Source organism: Parasteatoda tepidariorum, chromosome 6, assembly GCF_982258835.1.
Source record: "Parasteatoda tepidariorum strain Cologne lab strain chromosome 6, Ptep-v5.0, whole genome shotgun sequence".
Taxonomy (NCBI): Eukaryota; Metazoa; Arthropoda; class Arachnida; order Araneae; family Theridiidae; genus Parasteatoda; species Parasteatoda tepidariorum.
In genome coordinates, this window is record NC_141760.1 from 1028624 (window position 1) to 1051603 (window position 22980).

General features: G+C 30.8%; 1 protein-coding gene across 1 annotated transcript in view; it reads left to right on the forward strand.

Annotated features, from left to right (window-relative positions):
- The first annotated feature begins 3272 nt into the window (after positions 1-3272).
- LOC107442962 (uncharacterized) overlaps positions 3273-22980 on the forward strand; it is a 29338-nt gene continuing 9630 nt past the window's right edge. The window contains exons 1-5 of the mRNA XM_016056674.5: positions 3273-3414; positions 6746-6870; positions 8508-8574; positions 10773-11491; positions 17216-17332. Of these exons, the coding sequence (XP_015912160.3) occupies positions 3390-3414; positions 6746-6870; positions 8508-8574; positions 10773-11491; positions 17216-17332 (1053 nt within the window). The 5' untranslated portion in view covers positions 3273-3389. The remainder of the gene's footprint in view (positions 3415-6745; positions 6871-8507; positions 8575-10772; positions 11492-17215; positions 17333-22980) is intronic.

The following is a 22980-nucleotide window of genomic DNA, read 5'->3' on the forward strand; positions in this document are numbered from 1 at the left end:
TGTGATCACGAAAAAGAATATGTTGGATATGTGTTGCTAAACATGCACATGTTCATGAAACTATAGAATTGTGAAAGTGTATTGAAATGTTCCCTTGCATAAGAGATTCGCGCTTAGTATAAATTTATATATCTCGTTTTATTTCTTTATTATTATTATTCTCTTTGGAAAGGAATCGATTTCGCTAAAATGCGTAAGTACTTTTTAAATTAACTAAAAAGAAGAAAAAAAAAAGAATCAAATTTCATGAGTTCTAATCTTTGTTTAAATATCGGGATAATCAAAATCACAATACATCAATAACTGCCAAAAAAGGAAGAAGAAAATAACGTTTCATCTCTTATATTTATGTCACAATTAGAGCACGTAAAAAATCATTATTTTAATGCGTGATTCATAACCCATGTGCTGTGAAAATGTAGTACTAAAAATGTCAAGATTTTTTAAATCACGGAGAAAAGCGTAGTAACTAGCGAAAAGTCATTGGATTTATCATAAAATCGGCATACATGAAGATAGTCAAAAGTGACAAATAAAATTCGAAATTATATATAGTCGTATTAAAAATATTGGGATTTTCAAAATTATGCGTAAATTCATAGCATTAACCACCGGAAAAAAGCAATCGAAAAACTACATTAAGAGAGATAGGGTGAGTCAAAAACCTAGATGCGCTATTATAAATTTTCGAATTATTATTTTTTTTTTATTTTCAAAAAAAAATTTTTTGAATTGATCTCTTTATTTTGTTTAAGTTGCTACAGCTGTTCGCACATTAAGGTTTGTCAGGCCGCTGGTTGCACACCCCTAATTTACATAATAATTTCACTTCATAAAAATAGATCATTTTTTATTAATGAAGTAGTTTAATTTTTAATTTAAATCACTGTAATACGTCTAAATATTTGAAAAAAATGCAATATTAGTTATCATATTAAAAGTTAAGCACTTGTAATGGAAATTTTATTAACAACAACAATTATTTTATATAAATTAAAAAATATTCTCAAGGTTTAAGAATCCTGGATGTTTTATAAAGGACGGTTACATCATTTTTCCATTATAACTAACGGCACATTAGTATGCTCTTAGAATGAGTTGAATATATACCAATTTATGTATCAAGTTAATTTTTCTTTAATTTTTAAAAAGTATTGTTCTAAGGACAATTATTATGCTTAATCTCGTTTAATTAATTTTCAAAAAACACCACCTTGGAAAAATGTGAATTTCTTTCTTTAAATAGGCCCACTCGAACAAATCGAGCTCGGGTTCGCGAAATTTTCCTGGTAATCAATACAATGGTATCAGTGCTTGAATTATAATGAAATTGCTCTCTTAGTATTTATTTATTTTTTAAATGCAAAAATTGGCATTGTCACTGGGGGCATATGTAAATTTTAGGATGAACAATTATACTATATTTAATGCCCTTAGTTTTTTAAAACAATTACTTAATTTTTTTCAAAAAAAGTCCTAAAGAGTTCTTAATTTTTGTTCTGCTAAAAAAATGGGAACCCAGAATTGAGTTTTACTGACTTATAACAAACTTTCGAGGTAATACTTTTTACTATTTCGTGAAGGAATACAAGATTAGTCTATTTCCTCGTCAAAGTAAGTGAGTTAAGTATGGTATCAAATTGCTAAAGAAAAGCTTTTGGATTTTTTTAAAAACAAAATACAGTCTCTAAGTAAGAAATAGACAATGTCTTTTTTAATGTTATCTAGAGAAACTTTTGGTAATTTCTTTGGTAGGTCTTTGAAAATTATAGTAAAGAGCAGTTTAAGGTTAAAATATTACTTTTGTAAAAAGTTGTATTAATTCTTCTAGGATATATGACGAATTTCGGAAATTTCACTCCAGTGGTTTGTAACATTTTTAACAGAGGGTATTTTTACAGAATTTGAAACTTTTAAATGATTGAAAAAAGCTTCATATTATAAGGCAATTCTTTTAAAACATTTCTTAAAGTAAGCATGGTAAAATTTATAAGGATGATTTCGAAAAAAGAATAATTTTAAACTTGAAATAAAAAACCAAATTTCGCAATATTATAAAGTATTTTTTAACAATTTCACCTTTTTTTTTTTTTTAATAAAAATAATAAAATGGGATGCACTTTCGAAGGAAAAGTTACTATCGAATCTTGGGAATTTATTTATTTATTTTTGTATCAGAGATTTTCTTAATATTAATGCTAAATCCGGGTTTAGCAAAGTTGGAGACAGCATTTTAAATTATTTGTATTATAGAACTTCTTCCTAAAAAGCTAACGATTTTAATTAACATGATTTTTTCCTCTTTGGAAAAAGAAGAAGAAAAAAATCAGCTGTAATTGTACTTATGGAAATAAAAAGCACCTTAAAAATTAACAAGTTGAAGCAAACATTTCTCTTTCCAGTAGATTTTCTTCCTCCGAATGAAATTTTATTTGATAGAATTTCATTTTAAATCCAATTTAGTTGTTAAACTCGATGGAGAAGGATTTTAAATCTTTGGAAATCTATGCGCAATCAAGTTTTCTTGCCTACAGCGCTTTACAGAGTTAAATCTTTTAAAAATTATGCTGTTTTTTTAATTTCTTTCACTTATTATTTTTAAAAATCTTCATTAATTTATAATGTGTTTTAGATTTTTACTCTATTGAGAGAAGTTGACGTAGTTAAATTTTATAGCAAAATGAAACATTAATACTTTTGCCTAGCAAATATTTCCTGAAAATAAATATTTTCCCTTCAAAAGAAATAAATGAATAAACAACTGTTTTTCTAAAAGCTTAATTAACAAACATCTTCAATGTTTGTTAAATGATAGTCTAAATTTATTTTAACATCATTTTTAAATTTTTTTACGATAACAATCAAGCGATATGAATGTTAAAATCATGTTTAATAAAATTCACCTTTTAATGTGATTTTAAAAGACATAAATGGTGAAGTAATATAATCTTATTGTGTTCAATATCATAATAAAATGACTTAATTGAGTAAGACTAAATAATATCTTTGTGCAACTGCGAATCTATTTAAAAGTTCCAAGTTAAGAAATAGTACATCGTTAATTACAGTCACGTGTGCAAGATACTTCGACGTAAGATGTTCTAAAGCCTAGAGACAGTAATAAATCTGTCCAATCATAGACAGGGCAAAAAATTTCAGATTTTTGCGCTCACTGAAGATTCGCCAATAATGGGATAAACCACTCGACTAAGGTAAACCTGAAAGAGGATAAGTTCTTGGAATTTTGTTGCCACCGGGAAGATAGGACCTTCACTTCCTTCTAATCTTAGGCGAAAATCTACGTCACTACAGGGCCATATGACTGTTTGTTTTTTTAACTATCGATCTGAGATTTGATCTAAGCGGGTAATTTAAAAAATTTGTAAAATATGTGGCGGGCCAGCTATGGAGCAGGTGATTCTATAACTTGTTTATTGTTCAAAGTTCAGTATTTGGATATGCTTTTTGTTTTCTGAAAGGGAGGACAAAATTCATTTCTAATTATTTCTTTCATGTGTTGTGAAGATTTTGTTTTTATTTCAAAGTTGTTTACAAATTTTTTCATGTTACTATTTATCATGAAAATAAGTTTTACTGTTTTTTATTTGGGACGGGATTTCTTCTAGAAGAAATGAAAGAAACTTTTGAATTTGTGCATTGAAGTCCTGCCTAATTTTAATTAATTGATAGTGGCTTTGAAGTAGCTGTTGTTTGATTATGAAAATTAATTTGTTATTGGGAATAAAATCTGTTATATATAATAGTTGTCACAGGGGTCTGTGCAGGCCAAATTTGCTACTGTTTAGCGGTACCTTCACAAATTCAACTTTAGGAAACACGGTAGCTTCACAAAATACTTTTTCTTACAATTTTATTTTTGTATCCTGTAAGAAACGATAAATCCATGTTTTTGTGTTGATTTTTTATCTCATTTTTAATTTTTGCAAATTGGGTCAAAATTTTCACGAAATAGGTACCTTTCAGAAATAGGCAGACCCCTGGGTTGTGATAGGATCAGGTGGCTATAAAATCAAGTCTTGTTAAAGAAGGCTGGAAAGCCAAAAAATTTAATTTATTCTACTGAAAATTTTGATGCATTTTATATACATTCATATAGATTAAATATGAAGCATAACTTATTTATTTTGTTTAACTGTTTTCTTACAGTAATGCATTCAAAAGAACATGTTTTGATATACTCACTTTCTCCCAGAGTGAGGTAAAGTGCGTATACTTCTTAAAGTAGTACATATTTTACTAAAAAACACATGTAAATATTGTTTCAAATGCATTTTAATAATTGTGTCCCGATTATATTTAAGAAATAAACGCTAAAAAATTAATTTTTTCTTGTTAAATTAATGTTTAATGGCTATATATATATATATATATATATAAGTTCAAAATGAAGATAAAACAAAGGAAAATAATAGACATATGCAAAAGGGGGGGGGAAATAATAATGAAAAAAATAACAAAAAACTGATTAAAAAAAAGGATGAAATTTTTAAAAAAAAAACTGAAAATAAAAGATATAATCTTTTCATCAGCCCACACGATTATATCCGCAAAAAAGAGTGCATATATATATATATTGTTCGTATATATATATATTGATAAAAGAAAAGGCAAATAGAAAAATATTAGTTGAATTTTAATAATTAAAAGTCTTTAATTTTTGGGAAATATGTTACTAAGTTTACTGATTAAAATATTTAATTTATTGTTCAGACCACCAATTTTAAGATAAAAATTATCATATTTGCCACTAACATGACTAAATATGCATTAGTTGGTCAATCTGCTATGCAAGTGCCCTACACTCAAAAAGGTTGTGCACCCCTACAGCAACCTAATAAAATCTGCCTAACTGTGCTGTCCTTATAAGTTTTTTATTTTATTTTTTTAAGGAAAGCATTTTGATTTTTGGCGAAACAACTTAACTCCATTTAAATCATTTCAAACAATCATTTTGCTTAGAAGAGCTTAAAAAGTGTATGTATTTATTTTAAAGTACTTTTTTTCTTCTTCAGAATATTCTATAATTATTTATTTTTGTTTTTTGAGGAAAGCAACTCAGGTCTGTATTCAAAAGCCGTTTTTGAGTTTAAGCACATACCTATACTTAGGTTAGCACAAATGCTTGATGAAGGGCTGTCATAAACATTCAGATGAGTGACCTTATAAGCAGGGTGACCTTTTAACCGATTCATTAGAAGTTCGTAACTAAGCACGTAAATAGTACATGTTATGACTTTTTAAAAATGGTAATACAAACTAAAACAATTGGCCATAAATTAAATATTTAAGTCAATAATTTTTAACTTTGGAAAAGTGACTTTATATGCGGGTGACCTTATATGCGAATGATCTTATATCAAGGTCTGACTGTATAAGCAAAGGAGTAGTTGGGGCTTACAGCGTTCCTACTTCTCTTGACATGCATAATATTTTTATATTGATATGTGAGGCTTACAGAGACTTTTTAGGACTGTAATAAGTTTAGATTTTGTAAAACTAAATTCATTAACTAAATTTCACATTGGATAAGATTTCAGATCTTTAAATCCACCTAAAAATGTTCATTCGATTTATTTTAAAATTGAACAGTAAATGTTATTAATATTGTTTCTTTTACACTTAGATGTTTATTATTTTTGTTTGAATCGTGTGGCTTTATAGTTTCTCATTGTTTCACCTATTTGCAAAAATTTATTTTAAAAATAATAAATGTACATGCAAAGCAAACTACAATAATAATGTATATCCTATTTAATTTTAAGGCAAATGGGGAAAAAATGGAAGTAGTTATTGGAAGAAAACTGAGGGGTATTTCAAGTGAAAATTTTTTTTATTGTGGAATTCATTTTTATTTATTTTTCATAAATTTGCCACATCTCTAAGACTGCACCTGAGGAAGCATGTCCTCTTTTGCCCCCACTAGCTACGCCAACTAAATACACGTAAAAGGTATATCAATTAATAGCGTCTGCTTTGATGTATCAAATAAAATAAGTTGTAAAAACTGTTCAAAACAATTATTTAATTTTATGCAGGCGATGTAATTATCATTTTCCATGCGCGAAAGATTTATGTACAGTAACATATTTTTCAATAATTTTTTTTTGTTAATACTTTTAAAAATTTTGAAATTTTTCCACATTAATAAAAAAGAAAAATTTATTGGCAGTTAATTTTTTTAAATTTCAGGATTTTTAAAATTATTAGATTTACGGAAATACTTAAACACGAATAGTATTTATCTAGTTGTAAATATACGCTGTACAATTAAAATTAGTGATTTTTTCAACTAGTAGTAATTCTCAAATTTTTCTAGTAATAATTCTTCACTTATAGGAATATTCTTGCTCTTACAGAACAAAATTGATTGTGCACTGCTGTATTAATTAAATATGCTTCCATTTTTCTAAATTAGTCAGTTTTGGAACTTTTATTAGTTATAAGTTTTTTGTTTATCCCATGGTTCAATACTTACTTGACAGTTAATTATAAGAAATTGTTTAATCTCTCAGACTAAGCTTCCAGATTTTTACTATGTTAACTACATCAACTATTTCTATTAATATTTAATTTTATAATTGTTTATATGCATTTGAAATGCAAAAAAAAGAAGAAACATTTTTTTGTGAAAATTCCATTTTATAATTTTTTTTCTCATAATCATATGTATTTGTTAAATGTGTTTCTTTTTTGTCTTTTTAATTTAAATTTAAATATTTTTCAGATGAGTTTTCCCCTATTAGAGGTAATTCTTCATTTAATGATGCTTTGAATGATGAAAAAGACTCTGATTATTTAAGTCTGTGGCAAGAACCTTATGATGCAATTGGAAAGAATTTGAATTCTGAGGTAATTTCAGGGATTCTATTTTCAGGGATGGCAATTTTCTTCCACACTGGAAAAAAAACCACCCCAGAAAGAAATTGGTTCCTTCCAATTCTAGTGGAAGAAACTCGTTTTCAATGACGTGTTAAATCAATTTTTAAATCAGGATGTAATTGCGCTCTCGTTTATTTTATAAATCGAGTTATAATTAATTCCAAAGCTGTGTAGTTCATGAAAACTAAAAAGAAACATAAATAAATGCATTAAATTTCTTAATTAAAATAACTATAGTCAAAAATCTTCTAAGAATCGATAACAAATTACTTGTCTATTACTATTCAAAACCAAATTAATTTAATAATGTCAATCATTAATGGAAAATATTGCAGACCATTTATAGTCATTACTGTAATAAGGTTTTTGTACTTTGATGAAAATAAAAACCCATAAAATTCCCTATATGTAAAATATTTAGTATAACAATTAACCTGAAATTTATATTCTTTTGTAATATCTACTTAATTTTTCCTATCTATGTTGTCTGCTATGCATTTGATATAAGAAGTGAATTCACACATTTTATGTCAATGCATTCAACATGGTGCGTAGCGTATTTAAAAAGTGCTTATTTTCGTTTTTTAGAAGTCCTTAAAGGTGCTTTTTTCATTAGTTTTTTTTTAAAAAAAAGTACTTAATATTCCCTTTTTGAGCACAAGTTTTTTTCCTCTTTAGCATGTCGATTTTTACCCCACCCCGTATCATGGCAAAAGTGAGGTTTTCTCTTTGTTCTATTCAACGTTTTCACAATCCATTTTGGCATACCATTAGTGCGTAGCGTTGGAAAACTGCAGTCATTTTACATGTTTGATGAAATATTTGCCTTTGCGAGTCTGCAATGGCGTCTACTTAGCTGGGCTCGTTGAGATTCTTGCACTTTCATGTGCAACTCTTCTGCTGTATTTTATAAGATATTCTCAATTTTAGGCTACATCTTCCACCCTCTGAAATCGAATCGAAAAATTATGCTAGACTTTTTATGCTTGCTAATATAATCAAAAAATAAGTTCTTTGACAGAAACTAGTCATTTTATCATGATCATGTAAAGTCTTCGAAAATTATTTTGTTAATGCATATAGTACTTAAAAATATTTTTTGATTGCTTAAAAAGTACTTAAAAGATACTAATTTTTTTGTTGAAAGGTTTGGCTACACACCCTAATTCAATCTTCATTGCTTCTCACACTATTATTAGTGATCCTCACTTTCATCGCGTAAATTTAATAATTCTGACCTCTTTTGTTAACTTTCCATTAGTTTTTTCTATTAGTTAAAATTTTTTTTAATCAAATGTACAAAAAGTTAAGCCTCTGTTTAATTGATTCAAATTTATTACACGTTCCTGAAAAGGTTATTTGAGTTCTTAGGGTTTTGAAAACAATTTTGTATAAGTTCACTAAGTTGTAATTTTTCAGTCTTTACGTCAACCTATATTCTTTTAATTGCATATTGGAAGGAAGTAACACTTTCAATAGCTGTCAATAACCTAAAACGTTTTCCCCAGGCTTTAGAAACATATTATTAATCTTGAATTAAGCTAATGGATATGAGTTCTTTTTATTTTCCTGCAACTCTAATAATCTTTATATTTATTTTATTTTAGGTGGAAGAAAAGAACTCTTCCATTCCATTGTGTAAAGATGAATCGCCCTCCATAAATAAAGTGTCAGGTCTCAAATATTTTTTTATTTAGTTTTTGAAAATGTCTAAATTCTTTCAAGTCTATATTCATTATGTATGTTCTGTGAAATCCATCTAGAGCTTTTTCATAGCTGCACCTAGACACCTGAATTAACACTCAAACTATTCCATATTATACATTTTAAATAGATGTTTTCACTGTTGCTGTGGTGCCGCAGTGAACTGATCGTTAAGACACGGTTCCCAACAGATCACCGAAGTCAAGCATCACTGACTGCGGGTGGGTGACCACTTGGATCAGTCTGCATAGGGACCGAGGGTGTGCGGTATTGGGCCTCGTTAATCACTGTTCTACTGTAAAGTGCTCGACTTCGCGTGCAGGTCGTCGGGCTACCGAAGCGGGGGTGCCATCCCCTCTGCGGAGGATCAAAATTGTGATGGCATGTCTTCGGATCATCCTCAGGGATGTTTCCCAGCCCAATAGCCCATTGTGCAGCTCTAGTGCGACGTAAATGAACAAATCAAATCACTGTTGCTGTGATTTTTCACGTATAGTTTAACTTCATCACATGATAGACTGCTAATTAAAGAGGTTGTATAAAGTGTATAATCTTCGAAATAGCTATTAAAGAAGGCAGGAACATCAAAACCTGTTCAAATGCCAGATAATACTTTAAAGTATTTCTGAGGTCTTAGCTTAATTAGAAACTATATTTTAAATTCTAAAGCTATATAACCTCACTATTACATAGTTTGTAGTTGTGTTAATTTCCCTGATAAAAAATTTTTTTGTCCTTATTTATGCTGATTTTTAACTTTAGTTTTAATCTCCCTAATTTTTGAGAGTTCAGAAAATACTATTTTTCTTATAATATCAAATCTATCTCTGGTCTACTGATTTTAAACATGGTTCAGATATTTATCATTACCCACAGGATTCATTGCTTTAACCTCTTTGGGAATTCTATGAAAAAGAAACTATTAACAATTTTGTATTATCAAATTTTTATAATGAGGATTTCGGTGTGGATATGCTTACTTATGCAGTAAAAAATCTTGTAAGATAATTTAGTAGATTTGCAATTGTCTTCTTGGTGTCCTTTTAAAAATTATCGATTCCTTTCAAAAATACATAGCAGAATTTTTAAATGATGAATGGAGGGGTTGCCCGCTAAAATTACTTTTGTGCAAAAATGTTATGGTGCATATTCATTGTGTTTCTGCTTTGACATTTTTAAAACTATACTTTAAAATTATTTGATTAAGGAAATCTTGAACTCAATTGCAAATTTTAATTTTATATTGGTTAGAGGAAACATTAACTAATTCTCAGTACTACTGTGCTATAGACAAGTCAACATAAGAGACAGAAATTTCAAAATTGAGATTTTTATATATTTTAGGCATTTTTGTATAAGCTACAAATTGTAAAAAAAGTATATATCATAAATAAATGTTGTTTTATTGGTAATCTGATTGGTAACTGGATCTCTAATCTGATTCTCTTTCTATTTTAGCAATAGAAAGAGAACAGTTGTCAAGCTACTTTTCTCAAAATGTATTGTGTAGCACTTAAATTGTTTTTTCAATTGCACGGCAGATTTTATGTATTGATTTGAAATTATGAATTTTTCAGTGCTGATAAAATTATACTGAAAACCTTTAAAACTTTCTGTTCTAATCAAAGTAATTCTGAAATTAAAAATAATATTCATATTTTGTTATTTTTTTGTGGTAAAATTTGCTTTTATCACTCTGATGTAGATCAAATTATACTTTTTAGTTAGCTGTTTGCCTTTTTAAAAATAGTCCAAAAAATGTCCTAATTTGTTTGAAAAATTATGTTCGTCCACTTTGAAGCCTGCTTTTATTATCCATATCAATAGTTTCTTCAGCCAAAAATGTTTAAAGATTTTTTATGATAATGAAAAGTCAAATGAGAAATGAAAAAACATGTAACTGACCCAATAGCAAATTGAAACTTGAAATTCAGTTAATCTCTAAAAAGAAGAAAAAAATTCTCATATTATTTTTATAATTTATTTTATCACTCTTATTTATTTATCCAAAATAATGTACGCACAACAAGTTAAAAATAAGAATTTCTAAGTTATAAGATTTCATATAGAGTTTTGTTTTTAAGTCAAACAGAAGTACTTATTTTTTACATGATTTCTTATTGAAAATATATTAATGCTGCTATATATAATGTATTTTATCTTTTCAGATATTCTTCAACCGACTGTCAATACTCGCAAAGGAAATAAGAAAGTTTCTTCGTCAAAGGATTTGTCTAGACTTTCTAATGTTACCACAAGAAGTAGAAGTTCTTATAAGAGTGAGAAAAAATTAGGAGCAATTCAGGAAAGCAGATCAACTCACCATGGAACAGTATCAAAAACAAGAAAAAAGGATTCTGAAACAGTCAGGTCTGAAATGGATTCAAATGAAGTGCTCACTTCCAACAAGATCAAGCAAAACTCTGCATCATCTGTGACTGTTTCTGACTATTCAAATAACGAATTACCTCCCAGCAAGAATAAGCAAAACAAAGAATTACCTCCCATGAAGATTAAAAAAAACAAAAACTCTGCATCATGTTTGGCTCCTACTAATTCATGTAAAGAATTGCTTTCCAGTAAGATAACACTAAACAAAGATTCTTTAGTCAGTCTTGTCGAGGAGCAACCTGAAAAAAACCCAACTTTTAATGTTCATAGTGGCTCAATATCTGACCTCAATTATCTTGGCTTATCAGATGAACCATGTAAAGTGCTCTCAAGGAGTAATGCAATGTTAAAGAAAAGCAAGAAACTTGAAAAGGATACTATTAAGAAGTATATGCAAATTGAAAAACCGAATGAAATGAATCTTGATAAAGAGAATAATCAAAAGTCTGAGAACGGTAATGCTGAGTCTTCTAGCTCAGTTTTGAAACCTGAACAGGTAGCATATACAATTCCTCATTTTTGATTTCTATGCTTCTTGAAAAGTAATATAGATCTCGATCACAAATTACAAAGTAAACGCATCGATCATGTTTAATCCACCGATTCAGGGAAGGAAGGTAAAAAAAATCTAACCAAAAGGAGAAATTGAATATAGATGCCTTATTTGGCATATTATAGAGAAAATTTTTTTTAAAAATCGGAAGTTATTTGAAGAGCTTTTTATCATAGTAAATCCAAAGACTCCGACTATTTGAGGTTGCTGTAAATCTTTTTTTTTTTTTCAGTCCTAACTAAAGTAGAATTTTTTTAATCAAAAAGATCTTTGAAAAAAATTTATTAGAACTTAAATATTCGGCTGTACGATCTCTTATATATTTGTTTAGATTACTTGCATTTAGTAATGGACAAAATTCTTTTAATTCTAAATCTTTAAAATATAAATACATTATCCTTCTTACAGCTGGGGAAAATATTTTTTGAAACTACGAATAATCTGTCGTCGGTGAAGTCTCTGTGAACCAGCTAATCAAAATTGTATGGTTGTTCAAATTATTGTCAAAAGAAATATGCTTGTATTTTACATACCTTAACTTTCCCCACCTATGAAATAGTAAACTCTTCTGGTAAGCTTCAGCGTACTAACTTGTTGTGGTTGAAGAACAGAGTCCCTACGGTCCTTAAAAGTCTATAAAAACTGAATACCCTTAAAAGTACTTAATTTTGGTACAAGGTTTTTAAAAGTCCTTAATTTTTCAGCATTACTATATTTGATAAGAAAAATTTTGCAGTTCAATTTTTTTAAAAATGTCGTTCTCTTATCACTTAGAAATTGACCTTGCATAGATTAGGATGTCCTTTCATTAATATATTGGTTCTTTCATTAATATATTGTGCCTTTTGCCTAGAATGATACTCTATGAGGAGAGTGACGCATTCTAGAAGAATAGTGTGGACAAGGGGGATACTGCACATGGAACAGGTAGTGCTTTTTGGGGGGGGGGAGTTAGCTTTAAGGTACCTAAATAGAAGACCCACACTTCAAAATCGACATAATTTAAGAAAGTCAATTATGCTTATAGACAGGGTGTGTAGCGTTTTTAAAAAGTGCTTAAAGGTACTTATTTCTGATTTTCGTTTTTTAAAAGCCCTTAAAGGTGCTTTTTTCATTGGATGTTTTAAAAAAGTGCTTAATTTTCCCTTTTCCGAAATGTGATATTTTTCTTTACCATGTTGATTTTCGCCACAAATTATGCAAAAAAGAAAACGTTTTCACAATTAATTCAACCCCAATCTATTTCGGCGTACCGTCGGTCTGTAGTGTATGAAAACACTATTTGTTTTACATGTTTGATGAAATACTTGCAGGTCCGCACTTGCGTATACTGAGCTGGATTCAGTGGTAAGGATTTTCGTCTCTCATGTGTAACCCTGCTGCATTTTGCAAGAGATTCTCAATTTCAGACTTCATTTTCCGCCCTCTGTAATAGAATCGAAAAATCTCTTGAATTTTTTGCTGATTACGGGGAACAATTGAACATTGTAAAAAAAGAATTTCTCTCTATTAGCGATAGAAAATTTCATTTCTCTTGTTAATTTCATCGTTTGTGACACTCTATCGTTTTTGTCATTGTGAATAAAACCATCAATTGTCAAAAACTTGCCAACCCTGCCTAATTATGTTATTTTTCAAAGTGCTTAAAAATATTTTTTGAGTGCTTGAAAAGTGCTTATTCTTTGTTGAAAAATTTGGCTACGCACCCTGATAGAAATTAAGTAAAATGCTAAGAAAAGAAGTATCAGAAAATATTTTTGAACTAAAATCCATAACAATCACTATTTCCTAAAATCTTGAAGAATTAAATAAATTTGTATAATTTTTCAAAGTGTTGTAAGTAACTGTACATTTATAGAAAACAGTAACATTCCTTAAAATTCATGATTGTACTAAAAATTAAACAGATCTGTTAAAAACTGGGTTTGAAAAATCCCAGCCAATCTAGGTTTCTCATCAAAAACCTGGGGCTTATTGGGTTTTTGATGAAAATTGATTGTTACGCTATTATTCTTATTTCTTAACCGTTTGAGTGCTGAAGAGTTTTCTTATATATATGCTAATAGTGCGGAATGAAATGCGTAGTAATTTTTTTTGGCGAATAATAGAAATGGAACTTAAAAACCCAGTTTATTTTATTTGTTTGTAAAGGAGAGCCAGAGAGATACTTTATAAGCTTCTATTCATGATTAGTATTCATTTTTTATCCGCAAATAGTTGTTATAATCATAAACACAAGAAAGAAAGACATATTTGTAAATTTTAATTACTTCTCCAGGTCATCATAGGTATGTGTAAATGGTAAGGTATATGTGAAATTTTGAATATATTTTAAGTAAACTAAGAAATATTGAGAAAAAGGAAAGAAAAACCTTGTTTAAATTTTTTTTCTAATTATTCAATTTAAACTGTTTTTTTTTTTTTTTAAAAAAACTCAAGAACTTTTTCCGGAATTTTGACTTGGGCTCACAATTACCCCTGCAACTATATCAGTGCCATTATAATTAAAATGTTTTTATTTATTGATTTTTTTTAAAGAAAAGTAAATAATTGGCACTGTCACTGGCAGTATACGTATATTCGATGATAAACAATCATACTATTTTTAAAGTCCTTAATTTTTTCAAAAAAAGTGCTTAATTGTTTTGTTAAAAGAGTGGGAACCTTGAATAATAATGCACACATCGTGGATATCCGCTTTGCACTTTATTTGTGATCTCTTACTTGGGCAAAAATTTGGCTGAATGAAATGTCACTTTGTAAATTCAATTTTTGGAAACTTGGGAGCTTACAAAGTAAAGGGGTTTATTCGTAATCAGTTATCAAAAAGAAAAAGTTTCTGAGCATAACGTAACAACTGTAAGTACAATTTTAAAATAATACTGTTCATGAGTCTACAAATGTAAGTAAGTTTTGGCTTGCTTTGACTTTTGCTCTAGCAATCTAATATTAGGATAAAATTCAACTGACCGATGTTACGTTCCATCGACAAAAATTTATATTTTGTAAAATTTTGAATAAAATACATACCTACCAAGTTTTTTTTTTTTTACCAAAGACACCTGCATTTCACGACTATCTTCTGTTCAGCTGTATATTCTCCCATTTCTCCGTATTTGTTGAAGAAATTTTAAAAATTGGCGATAAAATATCCACTGATGGCAAAAAATACTTCTCTTATTTCTCAACAGATGGTGCTATTGCTAGTACTGCAGCTTGTTGAGTGTTAATAGTTTAAGTAATTATAAATAATGGTTTTAAAAAATCTCCTTTAGATTAAGATTCATATACCTATTTTTTACTTTGCTAAATGTAAGTGCTTATATTATTTCCAAATTTGAATTTCTCTTTTCGACTTACATGATTATGCATGATCAGGGTTGGGTTTTTGCCGTCGAAAACTGGTTTTTGACATGACAGTGGTAAAAACCGTCAAAAACCTACTGTTTTCTTTAATTTATGGCCTATAGCGGACAATATATTATTTTCACATAATTGCCTTTATAAATGGATGTCGTAAATGATTGCTATTGATTTTTCAGCTATATACATGTATTCTTATAGAAGGATATACATTCATATGGAAATATTGTTATATACTTATTGAAAATAGTGATACTTACTTTTACCATTATAGCTTGATTTGCAAAGGATTCAAAATTTTGCACTTCTTAATTGTTAGAAATAAACAAACAAACAAAAAGTTTGGAACTATTAATAAATTCAAAAACTAAAAAGAATTTAAAATTTGGCATTTCTTAAATATTAGAAATAAGCTGAACAAAACTTTCAAAAGTTGTTACTACTAGCAAACTCTAAGTCAAGAATTACTGCTATTTTGTCAAGTTAAAAACTTTTATTCAGTTGAAAAAGCACATTAAACAACACTTAATTACAAACAAAATTACGCGTTCAGTAGTCGGGGTCACTGTGCCGAACCATACGATAGCAAGTGACTAATTTTGCGCATTTTTCATTGCCCATTCGATTTCTGAGTTTAGTATGGATGAGTCCAAAATTTGAGAATAATGAGTATTCGAGGTCATTGAGAATAATTATAACAAAAGGCTATTGCAATGTTGCAAGGAAACTCTAAAATTATTTCCCAGGCTTTTTCATGTCTCATTTCTGTGTAAAATATTGAAAAAGCAAAATTTATAAGAAAAGTTTATTTTATGAGGCTTTCTTTTTATGTGTACATGTGTTTCTCAAAGCAAGATTTTATGAATGAAAGTAATCAATCTTGACATTCTTCAGTAATGTAATATGCCAAACAAAATGATGCTTGGAAATGTTGAAAATTTTGTTTAGTATCCTAATATTTTATTTCAAATAGTATGTTTTGATATAATCATATTGGGAAAATGCAAGAATCTGTTCTTAAATATCTTTTAACAGCTTTTTTTCTAATTTTATTGTCCAAAAATAAATTAATTTTAAATTATAAGCAGTTAAACTCAAGTAAAAATACAGTTTTACCAAAACTATGGGTTTTTGACATGATGGTAAAAACCGTCATGCGTCAAAAACTTGCCAACCCTGTGCATGATGTATCAAAGCTTTACGCGTAGCCTAAAAAACGTTGCTGGTAAAATCTCTGTTATTTTATTTTTCCAGTGTTGGCAGGTATGAGAATATTCTTAATGAATCTTAGAGGGTATAAACTCTTTGCCTTTGAAATTCATTGAAGAATTTTTTTCAGGCTTTTTCTTCATCAAAAATAAATAATGATAAAATAAAAAATTTGTATTTAGTATCTTATGTAAACATTGGAACACCAAAATAAAAAGAGTAAAGCCAAATGAATGTATGGTCCAGTGGGTCACTGTTAATAATTTTATTTTAGTCCAAGTTGATTTAAATGGTGGCAAACCAAAGGACTGCAATTTGTAAGCTTGCAATGTGATCGTACATTGTTTAATGAATGCTTGTTATATTGAGAAATTACGCTGATCAAATATTTTAATTGTGCTTTTGTTTTTTCTGTTAACTCATTTAAAAAAGATAACATGAAAGCAAAATTACATATCAGTGATTTCTGACATTTCATTCCAATTGTTAAAACTCGAATAGTGGAAAAGATGAGCTCTCAGGGACAGAAAAAAAATATTTATATTTTCTATAATATTTTGTGCTTTTAACTGTAATGAGCAAACATAAATTTTAAATCTAATTTTTTATGCATAATTTAACAATATATCTATATAATGTATAGGTATGCATGCATTCGCAATAACCAAATTTACAACTTTGAAAAAGAACAATATGAAATAGTGGAATGTTTAAGACATCAAATTAAAAGAAAAAAAAAATTTTAAAGATTTTTTTCTTTAAACTTTGTCTTAAAAAAAATTATAATAATAAATGAAATAAAATAAAATTTTACAAATTTGCTTCATGCCATGAGTTTGGTTACGTTTGATGCAAAATTTTCAGGTTTAATGCAGCAATTTAGGTAGAATTCGTTAAAAACTTCCAAAACCTTTTAAGTGATGATTCATTTTCTTTGAGTAAATGTCTAAGAAAATGATTTGTGTCCTTATAATTTGCTTTATTTAAGGTTAATTTTCTGAATATTACATATATTATCTACTTAATTATTTGTTTTAGCCTCTTATTTATTGGCGTATTTTAATTGCATAATATTTTGAATTTTTTTCTCTCCAGATTCAAGCAAATATCATTGAAAAGTTAGTAAAGGATGCAGTGAGCTTTGAATTTGATGGAATTCGCCAAATGTTATATCTTCATCAATTGCAATTACTTAGGCATATGGATCACAATGTAAGTTGTTTTCTAAATTCGTATACCGATATTTTGTAATCTCCGTTAATTATACTTTCAATATTTAAAGCATTAATGTTCTTTGATGAATATTGTGACAATTCTTGAAAACACCATTTAAAAGAATATCCATATAATTCCAGAGATTTTCCTAAAAATGCAGGTTGATTTTTCAAAAACAAGGATATATTCAGTTTTAAAGTATAAAGCTTGCTAATTATATTTAGCTAGATTAGTGCCGTTTTATAGAGAAATAAAAAAAAATTCAAATAAATGTATGAAATTTTTATATTAACTTAGTCTAAAAATAATTTTAGTAGTTTTTGTAATCTTAAATTCCTGGTTTCTGCAACTGCAATCTCTTTTCTTAAAATAAAAAAAAATTATATAAAAGCGTTTTTTATGTGAATAAAGAAGGAACAACATTTTTACAAAAAGAGCAAGGAGGGTGGGCCACCCTTCTAAAAACACTGTAATTCAACAACACACAACCAGGATTGGATGATTTGAACCAAAGTTATTTATGTTAAAGCATATTTATGTTAAAGCATATATATATATATATATATACAGTGAAACGTCCTTTAAGCGGACGTTCATGGGACCAAAAAATTTGTCCGTTTACGGGAAGGGCACCGTAAATTGTTTTTAGAATATTTTCAAAGATGTAGAAATAATTAAATAATATCTACAAGGATACTGTAAATATCTACAAGAATATTTATTTAAACAATAAGAAAGATAAAAAAGAATATATAAAGAAGTTTGATATAAATACATAATTCTGGATGTAGCTACAGATAAATAAATATAATTTTCCTATTAGCACAGATGCTCAAGTTAGACATATGATACCAAATAGGAGCGTACTGTCCTCTGTCAGTTTCAATTATTAGGTTCACATCCCCTTACACCTACTTATCATTTGATAGGGAACATGGTTAATACCTTCTTGGAAAATAAACCTCCCATGATTCACAGAAAAAAAAAGTAATGCATACCTGTAAGTCATGAGGACCTATGGAGATGATTATTCACAGTTGATCAGCTATCAAGTGTCTGAATAAATGTTACATTTATATAAACACCCCAAAGATTATACTTATGTTCTCTTTTTTTCACCCCAGTTGTGTTAAATACAGTCTTCAAATTGATAAGAAAATTAAAGAAATTTTCAATGGGGAAGAAGCATTGAGAGAAGTCATTTCAACTTGAGGGGTCTCATAACCTGTGTGGTCCAGATGAAAAGATGCTGATGTCAAAATTATTTCAGGAGTGCAGTACCATTTTCTCTCCTTTCTTTACAAAGATAAGGCAAGGTGACAGGAGAAAGATTGATTTCTTGGTGGTGAAATAGCTTAACAATATTTTTAGTTATGGATAAGGCAAAAAGTTTTATTTACATGCTTTAAAAATGGTGAAAAGTTGCATTTTTTTAGCTTGCAATTTATTTAGAAAAAGTAGTGTCCGGTTTGTAGAGATAAAAAACAACGTTTCAGGATCGAAATGACTGCCCGCGTCCGGTTACGGGAGTGTCCGCTTTGCGGAGAATGTACGTAATGGTTTATTCGTAGAAGATTCCCGGGGAATTAAAAATATGTCCGTATTGAGAGGCGTCCGTTTTACAGGAGTGTCCATAACAGGAGGTTTCACTATATATATATATATATATATATATATATATGCGCACAATGATTTTCTTTTCTGTATATTAATAATTTAGTTTTAATATAACTGAAATTTGGATAAAAACCTGTAAGAGTCAGGGAATTTTAAAGAAAAGCTGGAAATTTTTTCTTCGATATTTTTTCAATTTCACTAATTTAAATTATTTACTAATTTTCTTAATTTAAATTATTTCATTAATATATCCACTTTTTTTAGACTAAAATATTTTTATTCATTGTGACCACTTTTTTTGGACCAAACAGTTGAAATATCATCAACTTAACGATACTTTCCTTGCATCAAAATTTGCTCCATTATAACCCTGTTAAACTAGAATGCCACATAAAATTCTCCCATCATTACTAAACGAATGTAGAGATGGAGACCTCTGTGGGGCTGGAATTTAGGAAAGGCAAAGATTGTGGTGGAGGTGGAAGAAAGGGTTAGGATATTTGCTTCTATTTTTAATTTCTGTCCGTGGGCTGAATCCATTTATAGTTTAAGTTTGTTCCGATGCCTTAGACTTAGACTTAGACTTAAAGGTTGGGCAGCTCTGACGAGCAGGGCACATCGACCAGAGGTCTATTGTACCCAGACCCTAAAATCATGATTAGCATGAAAGCCCTATGGCTGAAATAAAATTCAGCAAGCACCTTACAGGAACATCTTGCAGTTCCCAGGCATTGACAATATGCTGTCCTAAATGCTCAAATCTTTGAGCAGAATAGACCTCACAATCACAGAGTATGTGTCGTGATGTCTCTTCTTCTAGATGACATCCCCGACAAAGAGAATTTGATTCTATTCCCATAATGTTTAGGTGTCTTCTGAGGATACAGTGGCCAGTAAGAAGACCAATGATCTTCCTTATACTGTTTCTGTTAAGCTTTAAGAGCTCCTTTTGACGTACACTAGGACAGTCTCGATTCAGCTCCTTAGCTTGTCTTTGACCGTCAGCAGCGCGCCACTGCTCATGGGCGATCTTGCCGTAGAGCTTGAATATGGTTGCCCTAAATGAGGAGGGAGAAATTCCCAGCGCAGGTTCAGGGCCCCAGAAAATTGCATTAGAGCCAGCCCGTGCTGCTTCATCAGCTAGCTCATTTCCACCGATACCCATATGACCTGGTACCCAATGCAGGGATACCTTGTTATGAGTGGACAGGTCACAGAGGACCGAGAAGCATTCCCACACTAACAAAGAGGTGAATTTACACCTTGACAGTGATAGGAGAGCAGCCTGACTGTCAGAACAGATGCGGATAGTCGTATTTTGATATCCTTTGTCTATGCATAACTTGCAGCACAAGATAATGGCATAGACTTCAGCCTGAAAAACGGTGGCATAATTTCCCAGGGGAAAGTGAAGTTTGGTACCATCATTGGAGCAGTAAATTCCTGCTCCTGATTTGGCATCAATCTTTGACCCATCAGTGTACCATATCAGGCATTTGCCTTTAAGCCACCGAGGAGAATTGAACCATTCATCTCTAGTAGGAAAATGGATCTTGAAGGGCTTGTGAAAAGCATATCTTAGTGACATAAAATCACTAGGCATAATAAAAGAGGATAAATCCTTCACTTGTGAAACAAGATGTCCCCATGATAAGTGTTTGGAATTCTCTTTCCATAGGCCAAGGTACATAAGACGCTTTACGCCTGTCTGAGCTTCAACTTCAATGCGTAAGTTCAATGGAAGAAGCCCAAGTAAGCTCTCTAGAGCAGCTGTAGGAGTGGTCCTGAGACAGCCTGACAGGGCTACACAGACCATTCTTTGTAGTCTGTTAAGATTAGACCTTGCAGAGCTCAATCTAGTCCTTGACCACCAGACGATTGCGCCATAAGTGATGATAGGACTAATAATCATTGAGTATATCCAGTAGACTATTTTGGGGGACAATCCCCATGTTCTACCAATAGCATTTCTACAAGACCAGAAAATTTTTCTGGCCCTGTTGGTGCAGTATTCAAGTTGAAGACCCCAATTTAGTTTGGAGTCAAAATAAACTCCGAGAAACTTGACTTTCTCTGTGAGTTCCAATTTATGGTCCAGGTAGTATACATTACCTAGATCAAGTTGCCTTTTCCGTGTAAAGGCTACATAACTTATCTTGGATGGATTGACAGATAAGCCTGATTTAAAACACCACCTAGCTACTTCTAGGAGTGCATTATTCATGATATCAGAGACAGTTTTTCCATGTTTGCCTCTGACAACAATAACACCGTCATCAGCGTACCCGATACAGGGAATGCCAAGAGCAGTTAACCGAACTAACAGGGAGTCCATTACCATACACCATAGGATAGGGGACAAAACCCCTCCCTGGGGGCATCCGGCAGTTGCATGCACTTTCATGCTTGCATCCAATAGAGAGGAACAAACATACCTAGAGGAAAGCAAATTCGCTATCCATCTGGTAATTATTGAGTTTATGCCTCTGTTCCTAAGTGCATTGATGATAGTCTCAACAGGGACTTTATCAAACGCACCTTCAATATCAATGAAAACCGCGAGAGCCATCTCCTTATCTGTGATAGATTTCTCAAGCAGGTAGGAGAGCTCATACAGAGCGGTGTCGGTAGACTTGCCTGGTTGATAGGCATGCTGTGAGGAGGACAGTGGCCTTTCTATGAGCACAGTGTCTCTGAGGTGTCTGTCAATTAGTTTTTCTATCGCTTTCAACAGACAGGAAGTGAGGCTGATTGGTCTGAAAGATTTAGCCTCAAAATAATTCTCCTTACCTGGTTTTGGTATGAAAATCACCCTGGTATTCCTCCAAGAGAGAGGTATATACCCAAATGCTATGCAGGATCGAAAAATCCTACATAGAATAGGGGCCAGTGTATTCACCCCCTGGATAAGCATCATTGGTATGATGTTGTCCATGCCTGGTGACTTGTAGGGCTTAAAAGACTTTATGGCCCATACAACCTTCTCATAGGAGACCACCATTTTGGCGGCCTCCCAGTCATTCCTACTACAAGTAGTTGTGGTAGTAATATGTAGATTTTCATTCTCCACAGGATGAGATCCAGGGAAGTGTGCTTCTAGTAATTCTCTAAGAGCCTCTTCTCCTGATTCACTGTATCTTCCGTTTGCAAGACGGATAGCATTTAAACTGCAATTAAAGTCTTTAGTAAGAATTTTTGCAATCTTTGCGGTGGCAGAATTAGTATTAATGCCATCGCAGAAAGTCTGCCATGAGCGACGTTTAGATGCTCTGATCGCCTTGTTATAAGCAGTTAGAGCGTTTCTGTAGGACTGCCATTCACCAGATTTCTTTGCTCTGTTAAATAACTTCCTACATTTCTTACGTAATTTACTAAGCTCAGAAGACCACCAAGGAACTCTCCTTGGGGAGCTAGTAGACGTAACCTGACAAGAAATATGATATGAATCGAGTATGATCTGTTGCACTTGGTCAACAGTCCACTCCACATCATTAACATTATTGTACTTACCAGAGAAGCTCCCCATCTTCCTCTCCAGAGCTGCTCTAAAGGAACCCCAATCAGCTGTTCTGGGGTTCCTCCTTACGACCTTCAGTCCTGAGAGGCCTTTAATAGAGAAAGTAATTAGTTGGTGATCTGAGGCAGTGACGGCCCCAGATACCTTCCAATCATTAACGTAATCTACTGTTTTAGAGTTACATAAAGTAAGGTCAATGACTTCCCTTCTGTTACACGTAACAAAGGTAGGTTCATTGCCTTTATTAAGGACATACAAATTAAAATTTAAAATATGTTCCATGAGTACATCCCCTCGCTGGTTACAATCACTGCTACCCCACACTGTGTGGTGAGCATTTGCATCACAGCCAAAGATGAATCTACAGCTTGAACTACAGTGGGCAATTAGGGCCCTAGTAATGTCAGCTAATGGATCCTTCTCCTCATAGGGGAGATAGGCTGAGACTATGACAAAATCAGAGATTGACTTATTATCATAGAATTTTAGCTTTACTGCAACTAAATCCCTG